General features: G+C 39.9%; 1 protein-coding gene across 4 annotated transcripts in view; it reads right to left on the bottom strand.

Moving 5' to 3' along the window:
* The window catches only part of LOC136843249 (piwi-like protein Siwi), a 164584-nt gene that overhangs the window by 80615 nt on the left and 59880 nt on the right, over positions 1 to 24089 (bottom strand). For all 4 annotated transcript variants that reach the window (XM_067111364.1, XM_067111362.1, XM_067111363.1 and 1 more), the window contains exons 10-11: positions 20835 to 20990; positions 11622 to 11783 (exon numbers count right to left, since the gene is read on the bottom strand). In XM_067111364.1, the coding sequence (XP_066967465.1) occupies positions 11622 to 11783; positions 20835 to 20990 (318 nt within the window). The remainder of the gene's footprint in view (positions 1 to 11621; positions 11784 to 20834; positions 20991 to 24089) is intronic.

Below are 24089 nucleotides of genomic sequence, written 5' to 3' on the forward strand. Positions count from 1 at the left end.
CTCATTGAAGGATCTTAAATAAATAAAAAATGTGTTAAAACATACGGACAACTCAGTTCACTTAAAACATATGCACCCTAACCATTAAAGGTGTCCTCCTGGTCTTCTTTACAGTCAGCTGGTGGCCATCTCAGATTTTTGCTGCAAAAATGATTAAGAAAGCATTTTTTATACTAATTCTTACACTTAACAAGATATTATGCTGCTAAATGAATTCTTTGACGTTAAAATGATGTTTAGACCCAAAAGTCATAAAAATCGGCCATGTAGAAGCAAAGATACAGAATATTTTTCTATAAAGGCAGTCCCCGGTTAATGGCGGGGCTCAGTTAGATGCAATCCGGTTTTACGGGGCTTGTCTAGCAATAAAAATTGGCAATTTTCGGCGCCAAAAATCGCCGATTTCCGCTTATCGGCGCCAATAATTGGGTATTGGTGTCGATACATACATAACAGAGGCATCGATAACCGAAAATCGGTGCTTTTCGGCGCTGATAAGCCCCAAAAATTGCCAGAAATCTACGATTTTTGGTTATCATCACACCTCCAGAACGGAACCCCCGCCAATAACCGAGGACTGCCTGTAACAGTAGCCACATGGCGGCCATTTTGAATTTTCGTGTCTGGCCAAGTTAGCCCACGTTTTCACAAGATGCACCCCAGTTTATTTTAATCAGCACCCTTAAATTGACTAAAACCAACCTTCAAACCTTGGTCCCGGAAAAACAGTCACAGGACCCCCTCTGTGGGAACTCTACTATACCAAACAAGAAATTACATAGCTAACGATTCTAACTTGCGTGGCAGCTTTTTCAAAATTTGTGGCAGCGCTTCTTCTGTTTTTGTGTCTGTGACAGACCCCGCCCACTATCGGGGAACACAGGAAACAACCTGGCAGGTGAGTTCAATTTGTTTGTGCCCTTATGTCCAAAAGAGGGGAAGGCGGGCAGGCTCTGATTCTGTAACTACTAGGTAAGTATATATGAAAATTTTATTATGAATGCCATTTTCATATAAGCAACTTATGAAGTAATTACACAGCCGATTCCCACATTGAATGGAGGTGGGATACATGGACACATTCTGCTCCAAAACATTAAAGCATGGTAATTACGTTGAAATACAAAAATTTGCCAGAATTGAATGCAATGCTTGTTGTTTCCTTACCAGGCAAGAGAGCTACTGCAGGTGAACACTGCCTCTGGTTGGTGCTCATCTTAATCCGAGATGGCGTGGCTATTGAGCTGTGGGTCACCTCTACTTCAGTGGGAGCTTTGCAGCAGAGGATATGCCTGATGGCTAGTACAGCATACAAAAGGTGCCCTTGCCCTGGCTGCAGCAACAAAATTAAAAACCAGACAATGCTGTCACCCACTCTGAAAACACTTGTAAAAAACACCACAACCAATCCATTAAGACTGGTGGATACTCCAGGTACACTGTACACCCAGACTCCCCAAACCTCGAAAAACAGGTTTTGACGTAGGAAAAACCTATTTTTGGTAGTCGCTGTTGAGTCCTCAAAGGAGTTATCCCCCATGGTGTGCCAGTGCTCCCATGATGACTAAACCAATAAAATTAATTTTATGGTAACGCTTATATATATATCCTTAGGTTCTTAATTAAACCTACAATAAGAAATGACCTAGAATAGGTTAAGCGAGATTCTTCTAAGAGATCTATGCTTGGATTAAAGTAGATTATACTAGAACTATTAAACTAAGCCATTTAAAACAGTAGTTTGGTTTAGCTGTTAAACAGATTAGTTTATAGAATAGTCCTTACGGCATGACAGGAATTAAAATTTCACATAAGCCATTGCAAAACGACTAGCAGCTTAAGTAATGCAGCCCTATATGCTGGCAGTCAACCTAAAATCTACAACAGTTTGTTAAATAGGGCTGCAGTCAACCTAAAATCTACAACAGTTTGTTAACTAGCATATTTTGCAGCGTATTACATTTACGCATGGTAACCTAATTAACCTGTAAGATTTAATATATTAATGGCACAAAGTTTTTTACAAAGTGTCTGTTCTTTCAAAAAACTATTTATTCTAAATTAGTTTCTAATAACAACTTGGTTCTTTCACTACAGGGCCACTACTATGCAGGACCCTCAGCTCAAGTGTTCCATAGCAAATTGCTCGGTTCGCTTTTTGCCAGTGGGTACAGCCCATTCCACCTGCCACGAGCATAGTCCTTGTAAAAATCAGGACAAATTTGCCTGGTCGCCAGATATGTGCGAAGTTTGCAGTGTGCTCTTGGCAGCAAGTTTCAAGGACGAAACAGCTTGTTTCAGGCTGTCTCGATGGGTCCTAGGGTTCAGCAAGGGAGAGGAAAGGGGAGATTATATCTTTCTGACAGATCTTCGGCAGCATATATTTAATCCGTTCTCAGAGGATCCATATTCGGGTCAAAACCCAATAACATCAATCCCCAGGACCTTCCAGGCAAACCCTGCGGAGAAAATGGAGGAAGTTCCTCTTGGAGGTGATCATCACTTAGATGAAATTGATTTTGCTACCGAAATGTCCTTGCTGAACCCAGAAGGACCAGGGACACTACCTTCAGCTTATCGGGGCAGAAACTTTCCAGAAGGAATTCAATCCCCCATGCATATTTCAGAAGCTGATCAGGATCCTTCCCCCAAAAGGGATACAAGGATTCAGTTAACCCCAAGTGAAATGACTACATATTCAGAGGGGTATAGTAACTCACCCAGGACTTCTACTCCCTGGGCTACAGGCAGTCACACTTCGGCTGCAGATGCTCAGTCAGAATATGCAAGCTCCCCCAAAAGGGATACACAGTTTGCAGTATTTGACCAGTTCCGTAAGGAAATTATGAGCAACATCAAAGATGCCCTTGCCACAGAACGGCAGTACATAATGGGCATTTTGCATGATTCCGAACAGGAAATTAAAGAAATAAAGTCAGTGATGTATACTCCAAAGTGTAAAAGTACTTCATCCTGCAAGGGAGAGTGGAAATAACAGGGGCTCCAACATTCTCCCCTATTGATGATGCTAACAATCCTTGGCGAGAGGCTTCAATGTGCATTTTCTATCCTGATGGTAAGTATCTCATTAACGAGAGAAAAACCATGATTGAAGTTGTTCAAGTGGAGTTTAGAGACAAGGCAGCCCTACACAAAGGCAAAAGCATAAAAAAAAAAAAGTGCTTCCTAATTCCTCACCCAATACCATGCCAGCCATCAATAACAACCCCAAGGTACTGCAATCATCAAACCACTGCCTTCGAATAGTGAGAGGCAAAAACAGACCCGCACTTCCAGTAGGTCGACTGAATAATGGAAGCCAAGGACTTAAGTCTGAAAGCCAAAGCGGTCGACATCAGATATCATGAGCTCTCACTTTTAAAGTTTGGTAAAATGTCCTCCTGGATCTGAGAATGTGACTCTTGTAATCACATCTCTCAGGAAGAACGACAAGGCATTCTTTGACAGAGGACGAGAAGGGTTCTCAACCAAACACCAAAGATTACTAGATGGACCCCTGATCTTTTCTGTCCTATTCAGATAGTATCTAAGAGCTCTGACTGGACATAGTTCTCACTCTTCTTTATGACTGGGAATATCCATTAAGTTCTTAATGGTAAATGAGCAAGGCCAGGCCTTGGACAGGTTCTCATTCTTGGCCAAAAAGCCTAGGGTGAAGGAGCAAACTGCATCTCCTTGGGAAAAACCTACCCTTTTAATGTCAGTGAAGACTGACCATTTGGTCTGGCTAGAAGATTTTTGCCTGTATTGTGCAATAGCCTCTGCAGCCCCACTTGAAAAACCTTTCGCTCTGACGAGCTTACGGACAGTCTGAAGCCTGTCGGAGCAAGAGCAGACAGCCCTTGGTGGTGTCTTCGTAAATGGGGTTCTCTTGAGTAAAGACGGTTTTTGGAGGAGTCTTGGATAATCTACTAACCACCATAGAAGGTCTGGGAACCACTCCCTCTGGGGCCAAAATGGAGCTATGAGGGTCATAGTTGCGTTGTGGTGTGTGTGAAACTTGTTTAACATCTCCCTGATCATGCTGAAGGGTGGGAAGGTGTATAGGTCTAGGTTCGACCAATCTTGTAGCACGGCATCCATTGGCCATGCAAGAGGATCTGGTGCTGGAGAACAAAACAGAGGAAGATGATGGTTCTTGGAAGTGGCAAACAGGTCTATTGTTGGCCTGGCTCACAGCTTCCATAGATCTAGACAAAACAGAGAATCCAGGGTCCACTCAGTGGGAAAGACATGCTTTCAATGACTCAACTCCTCTGCCATCACATTTAATTTCCCTTGGATAAAGCGGGTGACCAGAGTCACTCAATTTCATTCTGCCTGGCAGAGAGAAAAGGAATGGATACCACCTTGTTTGTGAACATATGCTAAGGCCGTGGTATTGTCCGCATGTACCACTACTGTATTGTTGCAGACAGTGGGTGAAAAACTCTGGAGGCCTAGCTGAACTGCCTTCAGCTCTCTTACATTGATATGTAGGCTTTGCTGATCTGGGGTGCATGTACTGGATACTTCCCGATTCCCCAGTAGGGCTCCCCGGGGTATGTCTGAGGCGTCGGAATAAAATTCTAGGTCAGGGCTCAGAGGTTGAAGGGATTTACCTTCTGACAATCTTCACTGCAGGTCCAATTTGATCTCTGGGGTGATCTGAAATACATAAATATCTGGCTGAGTCTTTCTGTTCCAGTTGGCCTTCAGATAAAACTGGAGAGCTCTCACATGAAGTCTAGCTAGTCTGATAAACATCTCTATGGATGCCAAATACTTCAGACTGTCTGAAGGCAGCTGGATTTTCTCTTGGGAGACGGAAAAGCCCGAAAATTCCAAGAGTTCAGTGATCCCCAAATAGAGGATTTCTTGCGACAGGGTCAAATGGGACTTCTGAAGACTGATAAGAAGGTCCAGCTCCTGGGTAAGAAGCAGCAGCTTGTGTCCTTCATGCACTTGTCCTTCGACGAGGATTGAAGCAGCCAGCCAGTCACCTAGGTAAAGAGTGACACTGATCCATACTAAATGGAGACATTTCGAGAGAGGAGTGAGGATTCTAGTGAATACTTGAGGGGGTGTAGAGAGGACAAAGCTAAGGGCACAAAACTGGCACACCTTGTCCTAGAAGATGAACCTTAGATATTTCCTGGAAACTGGATGGATAAGAATGTGAAAGTGTGCATCTTGCATGTCTAAGGTTATCATCCAGTCACCCTGGTGAATGGATGAAAGGAATGAATGGCTTATCTCCATTTTGAATTTTGTCTTCAGGACAAAATGATTGAGGGCACTTACACTGAGGACTGGTCTCCAATCCCAAGATACTTTAGGTACCACAAAGAGTTGGTTGTAAAACCCCTCCGTGCTGGTGTTCTGACTTCCTCTATGGCCCTTTTCTGGATGAGAGTAGAAACTTCCTCCAAAAGGCTGAATGTCTCGGAGCCTACTGGGAGAAGTGACTGACGGGGGGCACTCCAGGAATGGGATGACATAGTCTTCTTTCAGAACTCTGATGATCCAAAGCTCCGCTCCTCTTATCGGGCACTTTTCCCAACACTCTAGAAGTCTGGCTCCTACAGGTGCATGAAGGACTCCCTTCTTACTTTTAGGTAGTGGCTTGGAAGAGCTCTTCTTAACAGACAGACATCAACCAGACATTTGTAAGGGTCCTGAATGGTGCTCTAGATCTCCCTCCATGAAAAGGTTGTTGCTGGAGGGGTGAGGTAGTCCTGGTTTGCAAAGCAGTTGAATTCTTGGATCTCTTAGACGACTGGGCCAACAAGTCCTGCATAGATTTCATCTGTTGATGTTGGTCTAGGGGCAAGAATAACAGGGCTGACTTCTGAATCTGGGTACAGGCAGTCCCCAGTTATGTGCGGAGTTCCGTTTCTGAGGGTGTGATAACCGAAAATCGGCGATTTTGCCGCTTTTTCGGGGGCTATCAGCGCTTTTCGGCGCCGATTTTTGGTTATCGGCATCTCTGTTAGGTATATATCGGCGCCAATACCCAATTATCGGTGCCAACAAGCGGAAATCAGCAATTTTCGGCGACGAAAATTGCCGACTTTCGTCGCTAGACAAGCACCATAAAACCGAACCGTTGTTAACCGAGTCAGCCATTAACCAGGAACTGCCTGTACCTCCCTTTGAAGCAAACGAGCACCAGAGCTCTCTTTTCTTAAGTGCTCCTTAGGTGAATAAAGCAGAAAGCTCTAGAGAGCCATCTCTAATGGCTTTGTCAGCAAAGGACAGAACCCCGAGCCAGTCCGAGACGATATCTCCAGCTACATCCTGGTGGTCCTTGATTTTCTTGGCCAGTGCGCCCACCATCCAATCCAGGAAACTTAGAACTTCTAAGACCTTAAAAATGTCTTTGACTAGATGATCTAGTTCTGCATAGGATAACATGATCTTCACCGACAAGAATGCAGAACAACGAGAAGAGTCGTTTAGACCAGAGAAGTCCCCTTTGAAGGAGGCAGCGACTCCCAAAGGAGGAGCTTTGCCGGTCATTTAGACAAGTACCTCCACGGATTAAACGAGTGGGAGTAAAAGCGAAAGCCAGTCTCCCATCTCTTTGAAAGACTTCTTAGAAGAGAAAGAAAGGACCATCTTGTGAAGTCTTGTCCTGTCATCCAGTTAACTCCTCATTAAAAAGGTCAAAGCTGGCAAGGACAGAGCAGCTGGGACAAAAATTCAGGAAAATTCACCAAAAGGTACTGCAGTAAAGCAGCATAAGCCGAGGAGGTTGTTGGTCAACCTCCTCCTCTTATGAGGAGACCGGGGACAGGATACCATACTAAGACGGCTTGGGAGTGGAAGGAGCTTTCTTTACCAAGTCCATAATTTGGGCTAACTGCCAATAAATAGGAGCCAGAGTATGGTCGTCACGGTCCAAAGGAAAAGACAATGCTGGAGGCCTAACTGAAGGAGGCGAAGGAGACCTCGGTCTCAGAGCAGATGAAATAGGCGATGGGTGCCTAAGATCAGGTGCTTGGCACTAGGACAAGGGCACCGGGCGCTCAGGGAGTGGCACCAGATGTTTGCAAGCAGATATACACCAGGGGTCAGCTCTTAGCCCATTTATCTTTAACATAGTGATGGATATTATCACAGAGGAAGTAAGGGAGGCAGTACCGTGGAACATTTTGTATGCGGATGATATTGTCCTGTGCGCAGAGAGCAGGGAAGATCTGGGAATGGAATTGGAAAGATGGAGACAAAGTACTGGAGGACAGAGGAATGAGAATAAGTAGATCTAAGACAGAATATGTGTACCACCAATGAGGGGGGGTGATTCAGCTTGGGGGAGAACCAATAGAGAGAGTTGATAATTTCAAGTATTTGGGATCCTTTGTTAATGCTGGAGGAATTATGGAAGAAATAAAACATTGGGTACAGGCAGGCTGGAACAGCTGGACAGCGGCTTCCGGAGTTCTTTGTGACAAAAGAGTACCACTGAGGTTAAAAGGAAAATTTCATTAAGACAATGGTAAGAACAGCAATGATGTATGGCACGGAAACAGCAAGCTTGAGAAAGACAGAGAAGAAAAAGATGGATGTGGCATAAATGAGAATGCCTAGGTAGATGGCTGGGGTGACGAGAGAGGATAGGATCCGAAATGATTACATTTGGGGGTCGACAGAGGTGGTGGAAATATCAAAGGAAGTGCAGGAGGGGAGGCTGAGATGGTATGGACACCTGTTGAGGAGAGATGAGGACCACGCTGGTAGACATACAATGGGGATGGAGGTCCAGGGAAGAAGAAGAAGAGGAAGACCAAGAAAGAGATGGACTATGTGAGGGGAGACCTGCGTGAGAAGGGAATTGATGAGACAGAAGCGCAGGATAGAAATAGATGGAAACGGCTCATCCGAAATGGCGACCCCATATAAAATTGGGAACAAGCTGGGAAGAAGAAGATACTGCTTATTGGGATGTGGATTTGGACAGCAACGAAGATTCTCAGAACGGCATCTAAGCAGCCAAGAAGAGTCCAATTACTGTTTGTGGTGCCGTCTGTCCATGCCGAGTTGTCAGAAGAGATTGAGGATAACTGATGCACATCCAAAGACACCTTTCCAATGGCTGTCTGCGGCTGAGGGTGCGACTACCTGTGTGCAAACCCCACCAGCCTCCCTTGGATTTTCGGTATGTCTTCTCCAAGGTTTAGGGGAGCAGGACAGGGACCTTGGTCTAGACTCCAGGAGAATCAGCGGGACAGATAGCCACCACCTCTACTGGCACTGCACTTTCACTTATCAGAGAACACTTTATCCATTACCACTTTCAGGGAAGCTCCGAGCTCTGCCACTGTACTTATGACTAGGTTAATTTTCTTATCAAACCATTAGGATCAGAAGCAAGGGAGTCAGACACTGGAGCAGGAGGTTGTTCAGTAGAAGGGCAAGGAATAGGAGTGGTAGGGAGAGCAATAGGTCTAACCTCTACCCTAGGTTTAGGCGTAGCTTCTACACTGAGATCATTTTTTGGCTCTAGAAGCCGCTTTCCTCTTCCTATCTCCACCTAATTTGACTAAGTGAGACTAAAGAATCTTCCACTGTTTATTATCCCATGATGAACATTCATTACAGGTCTTCTCAATGCTACAGTCTTGTCCCTACATTTACTACACATCGAATGAGGATCATAGCAAGCTCTAGTGAACCTAGTTTTACAGCCTTCACTGCAATAGTGAATACTCGAACTGCTAGAATCTGAGATTCAAAAACCACTAGGAAACAGAAATATGATGATAAACTATCTATAGCTTGCTGCATAACCAAAACAAATAACTGTTCTTCACCAAGTCCGAAATGACAACTGAAAACCAATCAAAATTGCTGCTGCAATTGGTGCTGATGTGTATACCAGAACCAGCAGAAAAATTGAACTTACCTGCCAGGTTGTTTCCTGTGTTCCGCAATAAGTGGGCAAGGTCTGTCACCTACACAAAAACAGATTAAGCGCTATTGCAAATTTTAAAAAAGTTGCCGTTGCGAGTTAGAAACAGTAGCTATGTAACTACTTGGTAAGTTACTTATATGAAACACAAGATTTCCCACTTACTGGTATATTAAATGTTTACCAATACCACTCCCTTTGGCACTTTTGAAAATCAAAACCACACACACACACACACACACACACACACACACAAAAAGGGGGTCCTCAAAATAAAAACGATTTCGAGTATTGCTGCCAAATCAGACTGTCACTTATCAAGGAAAGCCTAAAGTCACTACCCAACTCACAAACAAGTTACATTCCTGACAGCCATTTGTATCTTGAACTGTTCATAAGTTGGTTTTTAACATTGTAAAGGTATCTTACCCTTCATGCCTATGTAAATAGGATATAGAGTTTGAAGGTTACTCCATAAATACACAAGTGCAGTTTATTTCTGAAAACCTTTTGTGAAACTCAAAAATACACAGCATCAAAAAAGAAGCGTAACTTCCCAATATAATCGTTTATCATCCAATCTCGTGCGTCCTGCAACCCTAAAAATATTATCCCAAAATATCATATCATATATATATATATATATCTTTTATAGTGCAAGATGCACTTTTGGTAGATTACACGAGGCTAAGCTTTCTGTGCCTATACCAGTTTTGGTAGACGCCACTGATAATGCGTGTTATGTCCAAGATAGGTTTTAACTAATAAATAGTCCTAAGCAAAAATTCAGTAGGTTAAATGCAAATCTTCATACATTCCAACAGGCCTAAAACTAGTGGTTTGTCTAAGAATTCATTACTACTTCTTATATTTAACAACCATTTACTGTTGCGTGCAAGGCACTTGCATAAAGAACAGCAAGTACTGGCATAAACAACCGAATAAAAAACAGCTGTTTACCTATGTTAGTTACTGTAACTAACATGCATTTGTTAAGCGTTGTGATACAGCTTGTCGACTTGCTAAAAACCTGCTAATTTTTCATGGTGATTTCCATTAATAAAAATAAAATAAAAGTTGTATTCATCCTTCACACGCTATTGAAGAAAGTGTTGAAGTATGCCACTAACGTTAAGGTTGTAGCTGTGGCTAAAGAAACAATGTGCAGGCCACAAGACATTTTGTTGCCATATACGAAACTGACAAAATAAATGGCAATGATGATGTCTGCAAAATGCAATCTGCTGATCATTTTAAGATCCAAACATTACCGGAATGCAAATGGTGCACGATCGCTTTACTGTATTCATAATATATAAAACAACCATAATACATGAATATAATTGCATGTAGTACATAAAGCAAGTTCATCAAAATTATCATAATTCTCAATACAGCTGTATATTTGATTTGCAAATGGAAATCTGTCATGTAACAACCTGACCAAGGGTAACAGTCTCTCTCTCTTGTGCTAGTTGAAAATTTGGTTTTGGAGAGTCACATAGCACAAGAGCATATACAATAGCCACACACAGCAAAATCTGAACTTGCATGTGGCAAAGGGGAGCCCTCCAAACACAATTTCAACTTGTGATCCTGTCTGTTCGTCTCTCTGAATGTTTTTAACATTAAAATGTTCGTAAGTAGGGCGATGACTGTAACTGAAATGCCTCTGGGTTAAGTGGGTGTGGATAATGTAGTAGTATACTAATAGGACTGAAATATAATTTTTATTGTGACACATTTCACCTTTATGCAATATCAATCTTAGTAAAAATTAATTTCCAAATGACACAAGCTGGCAATCATTAACATACAAAAAGTTTGCTTAGAGTATGAATGGAATTTTATAACAAAATAACCTAGTCTGTAAGCTGAACGACTCTTTTGGATCAACAGTATCTATAGACATACATATAGGCTAGGTAAGAATAGAATAGAATATAGAGTTTAGGCCAAAGGCTAAGAGCTGGGACCTCTGAGGTCATTCAGCGCTGAAAGGGAAATTGACAGTAAGAAGGTTTGAAAGATGTAACAGGTGGAAAGCCTTGCAGTTGCACTTTGAAGCAATTGTTAGAGGGTGGAAAGTCAGATAGAAGGAAGAGAGTATGAACGGAGGAACGGTAAAAGGAATGACAGGCTTGGTAAGGAAATAATACGTAGGATCATAATACACAGCACAGTGTATTCCTAAAAGAGATACAGTACAAGCTGGTCATTACTAACCTAGTAAAACAAGCCTAGTCTGCATGTTGGGCTACTTTTCATAACGGTGTATATGCACATATGCACATACACACACACATACACACACACACACACAACACACAAGATGAGCTTACTGCATTTTTTGTATTTGTGGCATGATGCAAATTTTTCTTGAAAATAAGAAAGCTCTAATTTTTTAAAAGTGGAATCAAATTTTTCTAACAAAATGGCCATTCCAGCAAGCCAAGTAAATAAAGCTATAAATGTAGTTCCTTTTTGTGTAACGAATTCTAGCTGATTTTTACTGCTTACATTCATTTAATGTTACTCATTAGTGAGAAAATGTTTGTCTGGAACAAAATTAGGGCATTTCTGCTTACAGTATAGCAATCTGCTACTTCAAGGAAAGAGTTGAGACAACATTATACATACTTTAAGTTGCACTTCTTAATGATATTACAAAGTGATTTCTATTCACCATTAGTAATAAAACACTAACCCGCATCATGTTGAAGTCTTGCCTCATTTCATCAGTAAGACCAGTCATAACACACAACTCTGGAACAAGATAAATCATCCCTGATCCTCTACGAAGGTCACGTTTTTTGGGTTTTGATAGCAACATTGGTTGGTTTGGGTCCTTTATTTTAATGTTGTAACTCTGTAAAACAAAGAAGGTGATACATTAGTCCAACATGGTCACCAAATACATCAAACTGATGACAATTATTGTGTGTCAACTAAAAATTATTTTTCCTTTTCCAACATAATACATTCCAGAAGTTTGTGATTTCACAGCTAAGATTTTCCCTGTGGGTATATATCTCGTGTGCATTGGTATCATTCATCTCTGATGTGATATGCAACACTTCTATTCTTGTATACAATATTATTTTCTACATTGCTTACTTCAAAGCATGGTGTGAGAGGGTTGGAAGTGCTGCTATTGCCGGTGCACATGAACTGCCACTCAAAGTGGCCATTGTAACTACCTCTGCAGAATGTAACACTAAACCTAACAGGCTTATGTATTATGCAATTTTCAAAGAAAAAAAAAATTACAAATCAGTTTTCGTTGAAATTTGGAGTTTTAGGATATTTTCAAACTGCCTGTATGTTTCAATATGGAATATAGAATTTTGGCCAAAGACCAAGCACTGGGACCTGTGAGGTCACTCAGCTGTGAAAGGGAAACCGAGAACAAAAAAGTTGAAAGGTGTAACAGGAGGAAATCCTCGCAGTTGCACTATGATCAATCCCACGCAGTCAAAGGCTTAACATTGAACCTAGGTTTGATAAAGGCATTTATCAAAAGTTTCCATCAGTTAACATACTCGGAGATGCCAATACCTTAAAACATTGTTGGGTGTCTAATCTTCAGCCAGCAAGACACACCGACGCTCCAACCTGTCAGGAAGGACAGCCACCAAACTCATACTACTACTTTTGAATTTATATTTCTTACTACTTTTGAATTTATATTTCTTAACTGCTTTCCTTTGCCACACTTTTCATCGAGTTTGCTGTCCTATATGTGTGTATATACACAGAAAATGTGTATATATATATGTATATATATATATAGTATATATATAGTGTATATATAATGTATATGTATATATATACATATATATATATATATATATATATAAAAGGCAGGGGCAGACACTCAGACAGTAGACATAATGGGGCTATGGAAAGGCATTCTGTTTTCTATCCATTTATTAAGCAGCCAACATTTTGTATAGCTTGACACATCTTCCAGGCTGAAATAGCGATTAAAAGAAACAATATTTGCGTATAAAAGATATATACACATTACATACTTATTTACACCATATTAGCAGTTAAAAAACAGAGCAAGGGGAAAACCAAAAGCAGAGGCAAGAAGTGCAAAACACCTACCCACAATGGTAGCGTAAAGCAGACTAACAAGAGATGCAGAACAGGAGGGGGAGAGAGAGAGGGGGGAGAGGGAGCACAGACACAGAGGCTAAAAACAAGAGCAAACTATGCAGTGAACAGTTGGATTGATGCTGATTGGTGATTGAGGATAGGGACAGCCAATTTGATCATAATAGATTCAAGGGTGGCGAGTTCCTCCATACTTCGTGTTCTTCCCACAATACTAAAGTCCTTGGCATCTATATGTGTTTTGAAAGTCTTGCTATGGCTTCTCACATTCGACTGGTCAGTTTCGTGTTCTTCCCACAATACTAAAGTCCTTGGCATCTATGTGTGTTTTGAAAGTCTTGCTATGGTTTCTCACATTCAACTGGTCAGGATTTGATATTCAACTACCTGTTCTATAGCTAATCCCCTGGTGAGAGATTCGGATCTTTAGCAGCCTCCTGGTACATCTGATGTATGTGCCTAGATTATATCTGGGACAGGTGTATTTGTAGATTACACACCAGAGGTAAACGGGACATTCTATCCTTGAAATGAAAGAGGGACCCGATGGTTCGGGGGATTCATCGGGATTAGCTTCAGGTTGAGTGCAGGTAATTGTCTATTGAATAATCTAATGCATTTTTTCCTGAATCTGTAGTCTGGTAAATAAGGGAATCTAGCATATATATAGAGCTTTTAATTTGACCACCAGTTGGCCTGCTTTTCATGATGAGATTGTTTATTTTAAGAACAATTACTTCCCACCATCTATCTTCCATAGATCGCTTAACAAACTGCTTAATTTTAAAATCAATCCCTAACCCATAGTTCTGTGTCCCTAAATTCCTTATTTACCAGACTACAAAAAATGTATTAGTTCAATAATAGACAATTGCTCTCTCTCTCTCTCTCTCTCTCTCTCTCTGTGTGTGCTTTACACTACCATTGTGGTGTAAATAAGTATGTAATGTGCATGTACCTTATCTTTTATATGTAAATAGTATTTACTTTTAATCACTATTTCAGCCTGGAAGATGTATCAAGCAATACGAAAGGTCAGCATCTTAATAAATGGATAGAAAACAAAATGCCTTTCCACAGCTCCATTATGTATATATATACTTTATATGGGTATACATATATATATATCACACTATATATATATATATATATATATATATATATATATATATATATATATATATATATATATATATATATATATATATATATATATATATATATATATATATATATATATATATATATATATATATATATATATATATATATATATATATATATATATATATATATATATATATATATATATATATATATATATATATATTTTTTTTTTTTCTTGGTTATATAAAAGTTCTACCAGTATGTTTCTTAGGTGGATCTTGAATTCCTCTCACTTTCAATTCTAATTTAACTTATTTTACAGACATTCCAGTTCTTTCTTGTAATATTTTTAACTGTACTGTAAATATAGTACATACATTCTTTGGATCTTGCATGACGTTCTTGTCCACAGTTTATACACTTTGGTTCGTTGCACTTCCATTGTGTGGCATGTTCTTTAAATCCACGATACACACACACAGGTTCGTTTTGACAATATTTTCGTGTGTCCATATTTATTACAATTTTTACACCAGCTGCATTGGAACGTATGGTCTTACTTCTCCGGTTTGGCCTAAAATTTTTATTTTCTGAGGTAGATCTTGACCTTCAAATTTTAATTTTGTGATTTTTAACATTTATTTATTCATCTGTTCACTTGGCAGATCTTATAGTTCACAATCCTGTACATTTTGATGTCTCTTTTTAAGTGAGTCTAATAGTATTTTCTTTTCAACTGGCTTGTTGTTATTCTCAGGAAGTACAATGATACCCTGAATACTGTTCATAGCATCATGTTTTTTTTTTACTTAGTATCATATTTATGTTATCTATATTTTTTATTGATAAATAATTTTCAAACTGCCTTTTTGTTGTGGCTTCTGTAAGCTATGTCTTTTCTTTTATCTGTCTAAACGACATGTCAGTCGTAGAGTGTCTGCTCAATAAATAGCTTTCTAACTTGAGTGCTGATTATTTTTGGTACGTTTCTAAGGTTAGAAACCTTGACTAACTTCCACTCGCAAAGAGGGAGTCGAAGTGAGTCAAGGTTGGGTCAAGATGATATGTACGATTTTTTTTCTCTCTCTTTTTACTGGAGCATATGGTTCCAGTGTAATTACATCAAGATTTTTTTTTTTCTAGACAAAGGATGTCACGAGGCAGTTTCAGCAGTCATTACCTGTGCCGAGTCAGTACCATCAAAGGGCCCAGGGGTACTTGAATCCTTACAAAACTACTATTCAAAAAGATTTAAGTATAAAAAAAATAAACAAACAAACCTGAAAACCTTAAAAAGATATCATCAGCCTTTCATGGAGTTTATTTTTCCACTAATGGCACAAGTGAGAACAGACTCCCAAATGTCCGCCCCCTACCCTACCCCACAGGGGATGGCACAACATGATTAGAGTGGCCCAAGTGTAAGCCAATCCTGCTTGCTAGGACAAAGTATTACAAAAATACAAGCATCCCCACCTTAATCATATTATGGGCAAACTGGATAGAATGCCGAGAGTCCTATCCCCACAACCAGAACCCCCTGGAATCCATGGTCCAGCCCTAAAGAATAGTTCTGCCTTTGCACTATCAACCTGATAACTCTCAGGTCCAAACATTATCGGGCAGTTGATGGTCCTACCACAATTCTCACTATTTTAGTTTCAGATATTTACCCATTTCCGGCTATATCTTTTCCTATTTATCAGGTCCCATAAATTTTAGCTAAAGTGGAAAATTCCATAAAAATTAATCCAAAGAAATACATAATGGTATATGGACTCTTGGACTCAAACCCGGGAACAAATTCCTGAGACTCAAGATCCCTCTCACCAAGTCAAGTTTGTCCCAAGTCAAGGGGGAAGGCTGACAACTGTCGCTCAAGAGGAAGACAGGGAAGTCCAGAGGCAAAACAAGATCTGAACGGAAAGGCTGGAAAAGAAAAAAATATGCCTTCTCTCCCTTCAGGAATGGAAAAACTTCCTGCCCTGAGAGAAAGGAAAAGAAATAATTTGTATCTAAGGGAAGGGAGGACTCACAACCCCCAAGGCAGGAAAGAGACAAGACGGTAAATTTTGACTGGTCCTGAGCATGTAGACAGGACCAATGCAACCTTAGGACTTGCGCCATAATCATTCGTGTTGAGGGTTGTGGGAGTGAAGGTAAACTTGCTCTGAGAAATCTTCGCACAAAATTCTCAGCTACAACACAAACCTGTAATGTCTCAATCTACACAACAACTGAAAGACTTAAAACATACCATGTTCCGAGAAATTGCGTAGTTTGAATCAAAACGTGTCTAAAAAGTGGGGCTCGAGCGGAAAAGTTTCTTTGTAAAAATCGATACATCCAAACTATAACCAATATGTGCTTCATTTGTTTTATGATGTTGGCAAATGATTGAATTTTTTCCTAACGCAATCAGAAAATCTTTGCAAGGCTTAGAAATAATAAAGACATGATGAATGTGAAAATTTTAAGGAAAATCACAGCTACTTTTTTTAAATAACCATATAAAATACCATGAAAAATATATTAATTAGGTTTGGGGAGTTTATTTTATATGTAAATTGTGTGGAAATGTTTGAACTTTCACGTGGAAGCAATCATTTTGCTATAAATTTGTTACTTAGCTATTACCAATTAAAAACTGCAAATTTTTTACGGAGGGCAATTTTCAGATTTTCCAACCTAAAATGTTGAAGTTTCTTATCGTACCTAAGAAAGGAATAAAGATAGAATAAAAATGAAGGTGGCATTAGAAAGCTGAATAAATTCCTATAATATGCACAAAAGAAAGATATATGTATTGTTAGAATAAAATAAAAATGAAGGTGGCATTAGAAAGCTGAATAAATTCCTATAATATGCACAAAAGAAAGATATATGTATTGCTAGAATAAAATTGAGCGATTGTCGTTAGATTACGGACAATCTTTTTTTTTTAAGAAAATATACGGCAACGATTATTATATAGAAACGTTGATATTTTTACATTATGCTGTTCAGCATGATAAAGTACAAAGAATGGCCGTTCGTATGATATATAATACATGCACATTGAAGTTATTTACAGATGCACAAATGGGCGTACAAAAAATTATCTACTTATGCATAAATTCCGGCCGAACTACTGTACTGCGTTCAACGCGTATATATATATATATATATATATATATATGCTGACATTTTTTGTAATTACTTGGTAATAAATAATGCTCTAAAAAATGTGAAAGCTGCATTTTCTTGTAGGTCCAAGATCTGCCCACGCAATAGTGCAGTCCTCGTGTTCTTTGGACGCCTCATTTTTTTATTAGTGAATTTCCCCCAACAATAACTTACAGACGCGTCATCATAGCACTTACGGCAAAAAATTTATTGACGAGGTTTCGCGTCATCGGATCACCGGAGGGTTAAACACACACCTACACGAAGGCGTGGAGAAACAACAACGACTTAAAGGGAGAAAAACTCCACATTTAATCCTACTATGCAGTATGAGTAAGTAAATATATCACTGAAGATGTCGAAACAGAACATATGGACATGTCCTAATATATCAAAATACATGTTTCAATATATCCAATACAATAATTCAAAGTACAAAATGTAAAATATACAAGAGGAAAAAGGCCGAACGGCAGGACAGAGAAGAAAAGCACGTCTTGTTGAGATTGCGGCCAAAAGTAAACTGAAGAGATTGAATGCATACCAGTTGGGTGGGCAGTAATTTTGCCCCTACCATAGGTAACTGTTACCATAACTGCCTTGCAAAAGTTTAATGGCCGGACTTTCCAGCTTCGCTGAAAGTTATCAATATGTAAAGACCGAGGTTTATATTTGTGTAGGAACAATTAAAACGTCAATTTAACAGACGCAGGAGAGGAGGTTTCCCTGGATGCCATCCATCAGTCGCTGAAAAATAGCTCGTACTGCGGAGGCTAAAGGAGTAACTGAAGGTGAAGGTGCAGAAGGGCGTTGTGATGATAGTCTTAAAAGATGTCTTTGGGATTCATGGGGACTTAGAAGTAACCCTAGAGAACGTCCAGCTTTGAGAAGATTTTTGTGCCATGTAGGAAGGTGGTCACGTCTGTGATGTTAGGGAGGGGGTAGTGGTCAGCCTCTGTAGTCTCCGCATGTGCACTGGGTGCCTTCCTTTTTTGTTACTTTGTGGAGGGGAGATGCCCAAGGGCTGGATGCCTTTTGACACAAACCCATCTTCTCCATCTCTCCGAAAGTTTTCTTTACACCAGCGAGTTTTTCTGGTGGCAGGTGTCGGAAATGGAGTGTATGGGAGGGCTCGAGGGTTTATTGTGGTAGAAAATACCATGCTTGTCAGGGATTTGATAAGATTGTTGTAACCAGGGTTTGAAAACATCTGGTATGTGGCGAGCAGGTATGTAAAATCGTCTTTGGAATTGGTGACGTGGAGGGGGAGTTATGCAGGGGTCTGCAGTGATGGACGTCGTGGACAGATCGGTGGCATCGACAAGGAGCCTGTTGGCAACATCCATGAGCAGCTGGTGGTGCGCCAAGAAGTCCACCCTGAGGAGAGGTACTGAGATGTCTGCGATGATAAACCGCCAATGGTACTTTCTGTCCTGGGGGTTAAGGGCGAAATGCTTCTGACCGAAGGTAAGGCTGGGAGAGCTGTTGGCAGCTGTGAGTCGGATATCAGATGGCTGTGGGCATTCGGTTGGTTGACTGGACACAAGGCAGAAGGGAATGGCAAGCCCGTGTCAACAAAAACAGTGAGTACCTGCGGATAAAAAAAAGACAGGTTCTTGGTGGCAGGGCCGAGCGTTCTGTGGTATCGGCAAAGCTGAAATGGCAGCGATTGCTGCTGCGTTTGGTCAGCGTCCTTGGGTTGTTGACGGCAGAATGGGCAGCAAGTGTTTGTCCTGGAAGTTTGCATGGGATTTACTGTCTTGGTGGCCTCTGTGGTGTTAAGAAGGTCGTTTGTCATTGAAGGGTTGGATGCTCCTTGAAGGAGAGCGAAGGCATGGGCGTGGTGGCAGTTAGCAGTAGCATGGGCACCCATCAGATTTTCTGCTAGGGTGGCAAGGGCATCGTTGGGTGTGTCTTCAATGTTGGTACGTGCTGCCCTTACTGACGTTGGCAGGCGCTGCAGCCAGTGCCTTGAGGATGTCAATGGATCTGGGAGAACAGTCTGCTGCAGGAAGAAGACATGTGAGGGCTCTCATCTTGCGAAGGATGGTGGATGGCCGTTGATTGTCCAAGGGCTGCTGTGCTGCGTTGAAGATCTGTTGTACATGAACAGCTGGGGACAGCGTGAACCTGCCCAGTAAGACCGCCTTCAGATCTTCGTACTGCACGATGTCAGTGCCCTTAGCGTCCAGCCACTCCGTCAGCTGGGGAAAGAGGTGGTCCAGCAGGGAAGCGAGGACGTGATCTGCCTTGCACAATGAGGACCATAGGCCCTTGATTTGGAGCATGACTTCGGCCCAATGGAACCAAGTGTAGGTGCTAGTCGGTGTGAAAGTCAGAAGCTTGACCTGGGCGATGGTGTAGAAGGAGTGGCGGAAGGGGAGGGCGATGTGTCTTAGTTGGATGTCTCATGGATTTTTTCTGGGTGTTTGTGCACAAGGGTCACCACTTCAGCAGGATGTTTAAAACAAGGAGTATGATCTTAAAGTGATACTTTATTAACAAATTAAAGTGGTATTTATATGAATTGCTGACCAATCAGTGGCTAGTAAATTTACCTAGTAACCAACAGACTATTAATGCACATGCACTTGAGTTTAGACTTAATATCTTCTGAATATGTGAAAATCAGGTGTGGTGCCTGTCCTGCTCGCCTGAGGTGTTGCTACGGAGAATGGTGCGAGAACCACGGTCCGAGAGCCAGGTGCAATCCAACTGTCGCCAAAGTAGGTGCCAGTCTGTTGACTCTAGGAGAGCAGCGTGAGAACATACTCACGTGGCACATACTCTTGAACTCTACCCACTAAAAAAATTTAAAATGTATTCAAAGAGCGCTCTAATTACACACAGGTTGCTCTATGTCAGAGCAAAAATAAAGCTGTGCCTATTGCATTCCTCTTTTGTATTTGTGGCAGAGTAGTGGAAAGTTCTCTTTAATGGTGAAAAGCATTGATTTTTCTTAATTCGGCATGATCTTTTCTCACAAAATGGACTTTCCACCAATTCAGGTAAACAAAGCTATGCTTGCAGTTCCTTTGTATCAAAATTCTGGTTGAATGTTATTGCTCACCTTCATTCAGTATTATACTCATTAGTAAGAAAATGTGTTTTAGAAAAAAATTGAGCTAAGTACTGCTTTAGGTAAGAATAACCCTGTTCATGTTGAAAATAGGGCTCAGTGCCTTATAAAAGTCAATTCTTGTCTAAAATCTTTGAAGCATACAATAAAAACCAATTTGGATAGAATATACAAAATGTTCAAAACACCAGGATGCTACAAAATTTCATCCTCACCTCTTACAAAGCAAGACTTGACCATTTCAGGAAAATTCTAAGGTTTTTTTTTACATATATGATCAAAGATCTTTTAAAATACAATTAAACTTGACTGAGTGTTGTTTAAAATGCTGAAGGGTGAGAAACTTTGTCCAAAACTAAAGTTAGGGTTAGCTGATACTGTTAAATTTCCACATTCTCTCAATGTGAGCATCAAAATTTACATTACATCACAGCACAATACACTTACCTTTTCATAATACTCCATGTAAGATATTTCACCACCTTTATACTGAAATTTTGATCTGGGAGTTGTATCCCATGAAATGTCATCAATCCTGTAAGTTCTTTCATTGTACTTTGTCATAACAACATTGCCCAGTAGATACTTGCCAGCAACGTCTTTCTGTGGATGTGTAGCAGTGATGAACATTTGCCATTATCCTTACATGACAGATGAATAATAAATACGTATTGTTAATTCAACAAACTACTTAAAACTGCCAAGGACACAAACAACTGACTGTAAACCATTAGTAAAGAGAGCCATTCAAAATCATAACATCAGTAACAATGGAAAATTATTTCATCCATAACAAAGGAAAACTATCCAAATAAATAAAAATTACAACTCTGCATGTGCAAAAGTTGTCCTGAGCAACTGTTCAATTTGTCAACAGAGGTTTACTAGTAATGCATCAAACTGCCAACTACCACTACCAGTTACCAATTAGTCTCACATACCATTCCAAAGCTCATAACAGAACTCCCATTTCAATTTATTCAATTTTCACATTACCACAGGAATTTTTTTACACAGCATAAAACTCAAAATATGAATTAACAATTTAACTGATGACTTCTATACAAACTGATATGCTACTGCAGTGAGAGGTAGGTACCACTCTGAACTATTCCTCATGTCAAAAATGCAGTTTTGGAACTTCAAAACACAGCCAATCTGGCATGGATTGGCCACTTAACAGGTCAGGGACTCCAACAGTGAGCTACTGTTACTTTTGACACATGATCACTTAGATGAGTCATTCAATATTTTCCAATGAAAAGATACCTCAATGTGCCAAAGTATCTGTTAGGGGATGATGAAGAGACTCAATTGTATTAAGGACATAAATATCTTCATTTTCTATTACTGATGTTAGATAGACTTCACATTTGCCAAACCTTCACCCTATAATGAATGTTCCTCCAAGAAGAATTTATCAAGAGAACTGGTCAATTACTCTACCACACCATCATGGGGGAGATTATTTGCATGGCAAATAAGAGAAGAAACTACTGAAAATTTTGCTAGCCTAACCTATCCTTAAATTATTCAGTTATGTGATCCACTCACCTGTTCACGTTGTTCTTTTTACTCTATGCAATCCAGCTTACGACAACAAAAACCACAAACAGACTTACAACCCAACCATTATCGACCTAACCTTTCAGAGAGCTCTCTCTACCTCTTTCCACCATGCTTTCAACACTACCGCCTCTTGTTTGTTTTCATTTTCTCCCTCCGCCATTTTCGTCCTGTGACGTCACTTCCTATAACGTCACAACAATAACATACTCTTTAAACATAAGGAATGCTATGCTATAAAAACATCTTATAAAATTAAACATGTGCTTTCTTTTTATACATTCTGTAATACCCATACACTTCATCAATGCAGAAAATAAAATAATGACTAACTTATGAAACTTATCTCCTTCTCCCTCCCCTCCAGCCTTTTCTTATCCTAATCCCCTCTAATCTCCATTCTTCTCCAATTCTTTACCCCCTACATAATTCCTAATGCTTTCCCCAGAAACTCCAGCTTTGGTCAATACATCAGCTATTTGATGCTTTCCTTTTATCCATCTCACCTCACTTATTTCTCCAGATTCTATTGTTTCTCTTATTGCTGCAATATCAATTTTTAATCTCTTACTACTTACTCCGGTACTTGATTTTATTGCAGTCATTAGGGTTTTACTGTCAGTTTTCACCAGTGCTTCTAATTTTCTCCCTCCTACTATCTCTTCCCACAAATGTTTGAAATATATCAATCCTTCTATGGCCTCCCCAACACTCAGAGCTTCTGCTTCAATGGTGAACTTTGCTACTCTTCTGGATTTTCTGGATTTCCACCATATAGGGCTTCTCCTCTTACCGTCTGTCAATGATATCACATAACCTAATTGAGTATGACCATCTTCAATATTCCCGAATGATGCATCTGCATAGGCTTCCCAATAAATCTTTTCTTCTTCTAACTCACTTATTATCACTTCTCCCATTATGCACTTAGTTTTTCTCACTATCTTAATCAGCTTTCTCATATCTTGAGTCGTTCCTTCTTTAAAAGCTTTACTTAATTCACTAACATCATATGATATTTCTGGCAGAGTATGTAGCGATACCCAATTCAACTGTCCTACCACTGATCTATATTCTGTTAACTCCTTTTGTCCTAATACTCTATTACCTGTAAATCTTCTGGCTTCTGGTTCTCTTATAGAATTTATATACTGCCACTGATTAAGACAAATTCCATTTTCCTTATGCTCTACTATTACTCCTATATACTTAAAACTTTTACTTTCTTGTTCTCCTACTTGTAATTTCCCTTTCAATTTCCCAATTGTTTCCTTTAAAAATCCTTCAGTTCCTCCATAGCAAAAATCATCTACATGTGTACATAAAATACCATTCAATTTATTGTCTTTCTTCCAAAAGAATATATTAGGTTCTAATCTACTCCTCTTGCCTTTAAGCTCCTCCACCAGTTTTACCACCTTACAATACCATGTCTTTGCTGCATCCTTTGAGCCCATAAACAGTTTTCTTCAATTTCCATAATCCACTCCAACCATCTTCACTAGGTGGTTTTAAATATACCTCTTGTTGTATTTCATCACCCTGTAGATATGCAGTTTTACATCTAACGTATAACAATTCCAATCCTTCAGTTTTATTACCGTCAAACAAAATTTTAAAATTTCGGCATTGCATGTAGGAGCATCTTTTCCCATTCAGCCATTTCTTCTTCAAAACCTCTAGCTACCAATCTTGCTTTACATATCCTTTCCCCACCTTTTACCTTTTCAGTTACTATCCATCTTGTAGATATAGCTTTTTGTCCAATGTCATTTACCTCCTCATATACCTTGTTTTCTCTCAACTTTGTAGTTCTTTTCTTTAGCTTCAATTACATTTCTATTTTCGAATCCTAGCAAAACCTCTTCTTCATCTTCAATTTTTTCTACATGACTATAATCTCTTAAGTCAACCCATCCCTTGTCACCTGACTGTGAGTCTTCTACATTGTACGAATCAGCCCAAGATTTGCTTGATCTTTTCCCTGCAAGGCTCAATATCGTCCACTCTTCTACTTGTCCTGTATTTTTGTTTATAGCTCTAACTCTATTTCCCTTTCTGAATTTGGGTATCTCTTCTATTAACTCACTTTCTTCTGTTACCTCACTTTCCCCTTCATCTTCCAGTGTTTCCTCT

The sequence above is a fragment of the Macrobrachium rosenbergii genome, chromosome 11, assembly GCF_040412425.1.
Source record: "Macrobrachium rosenbergii isolate ZJJX-2024 chromosome 11, ASM4041242v1, whole genome shotgun sequence".
Classification (NCBI taxonomy): domain Eukaryota; kingdom Metazoa; phylum Arthropoda; class Malacostraca; order Decapoda; family Palaemonidae; genus Macrobrachium; species Macrobrachium rosenbergii.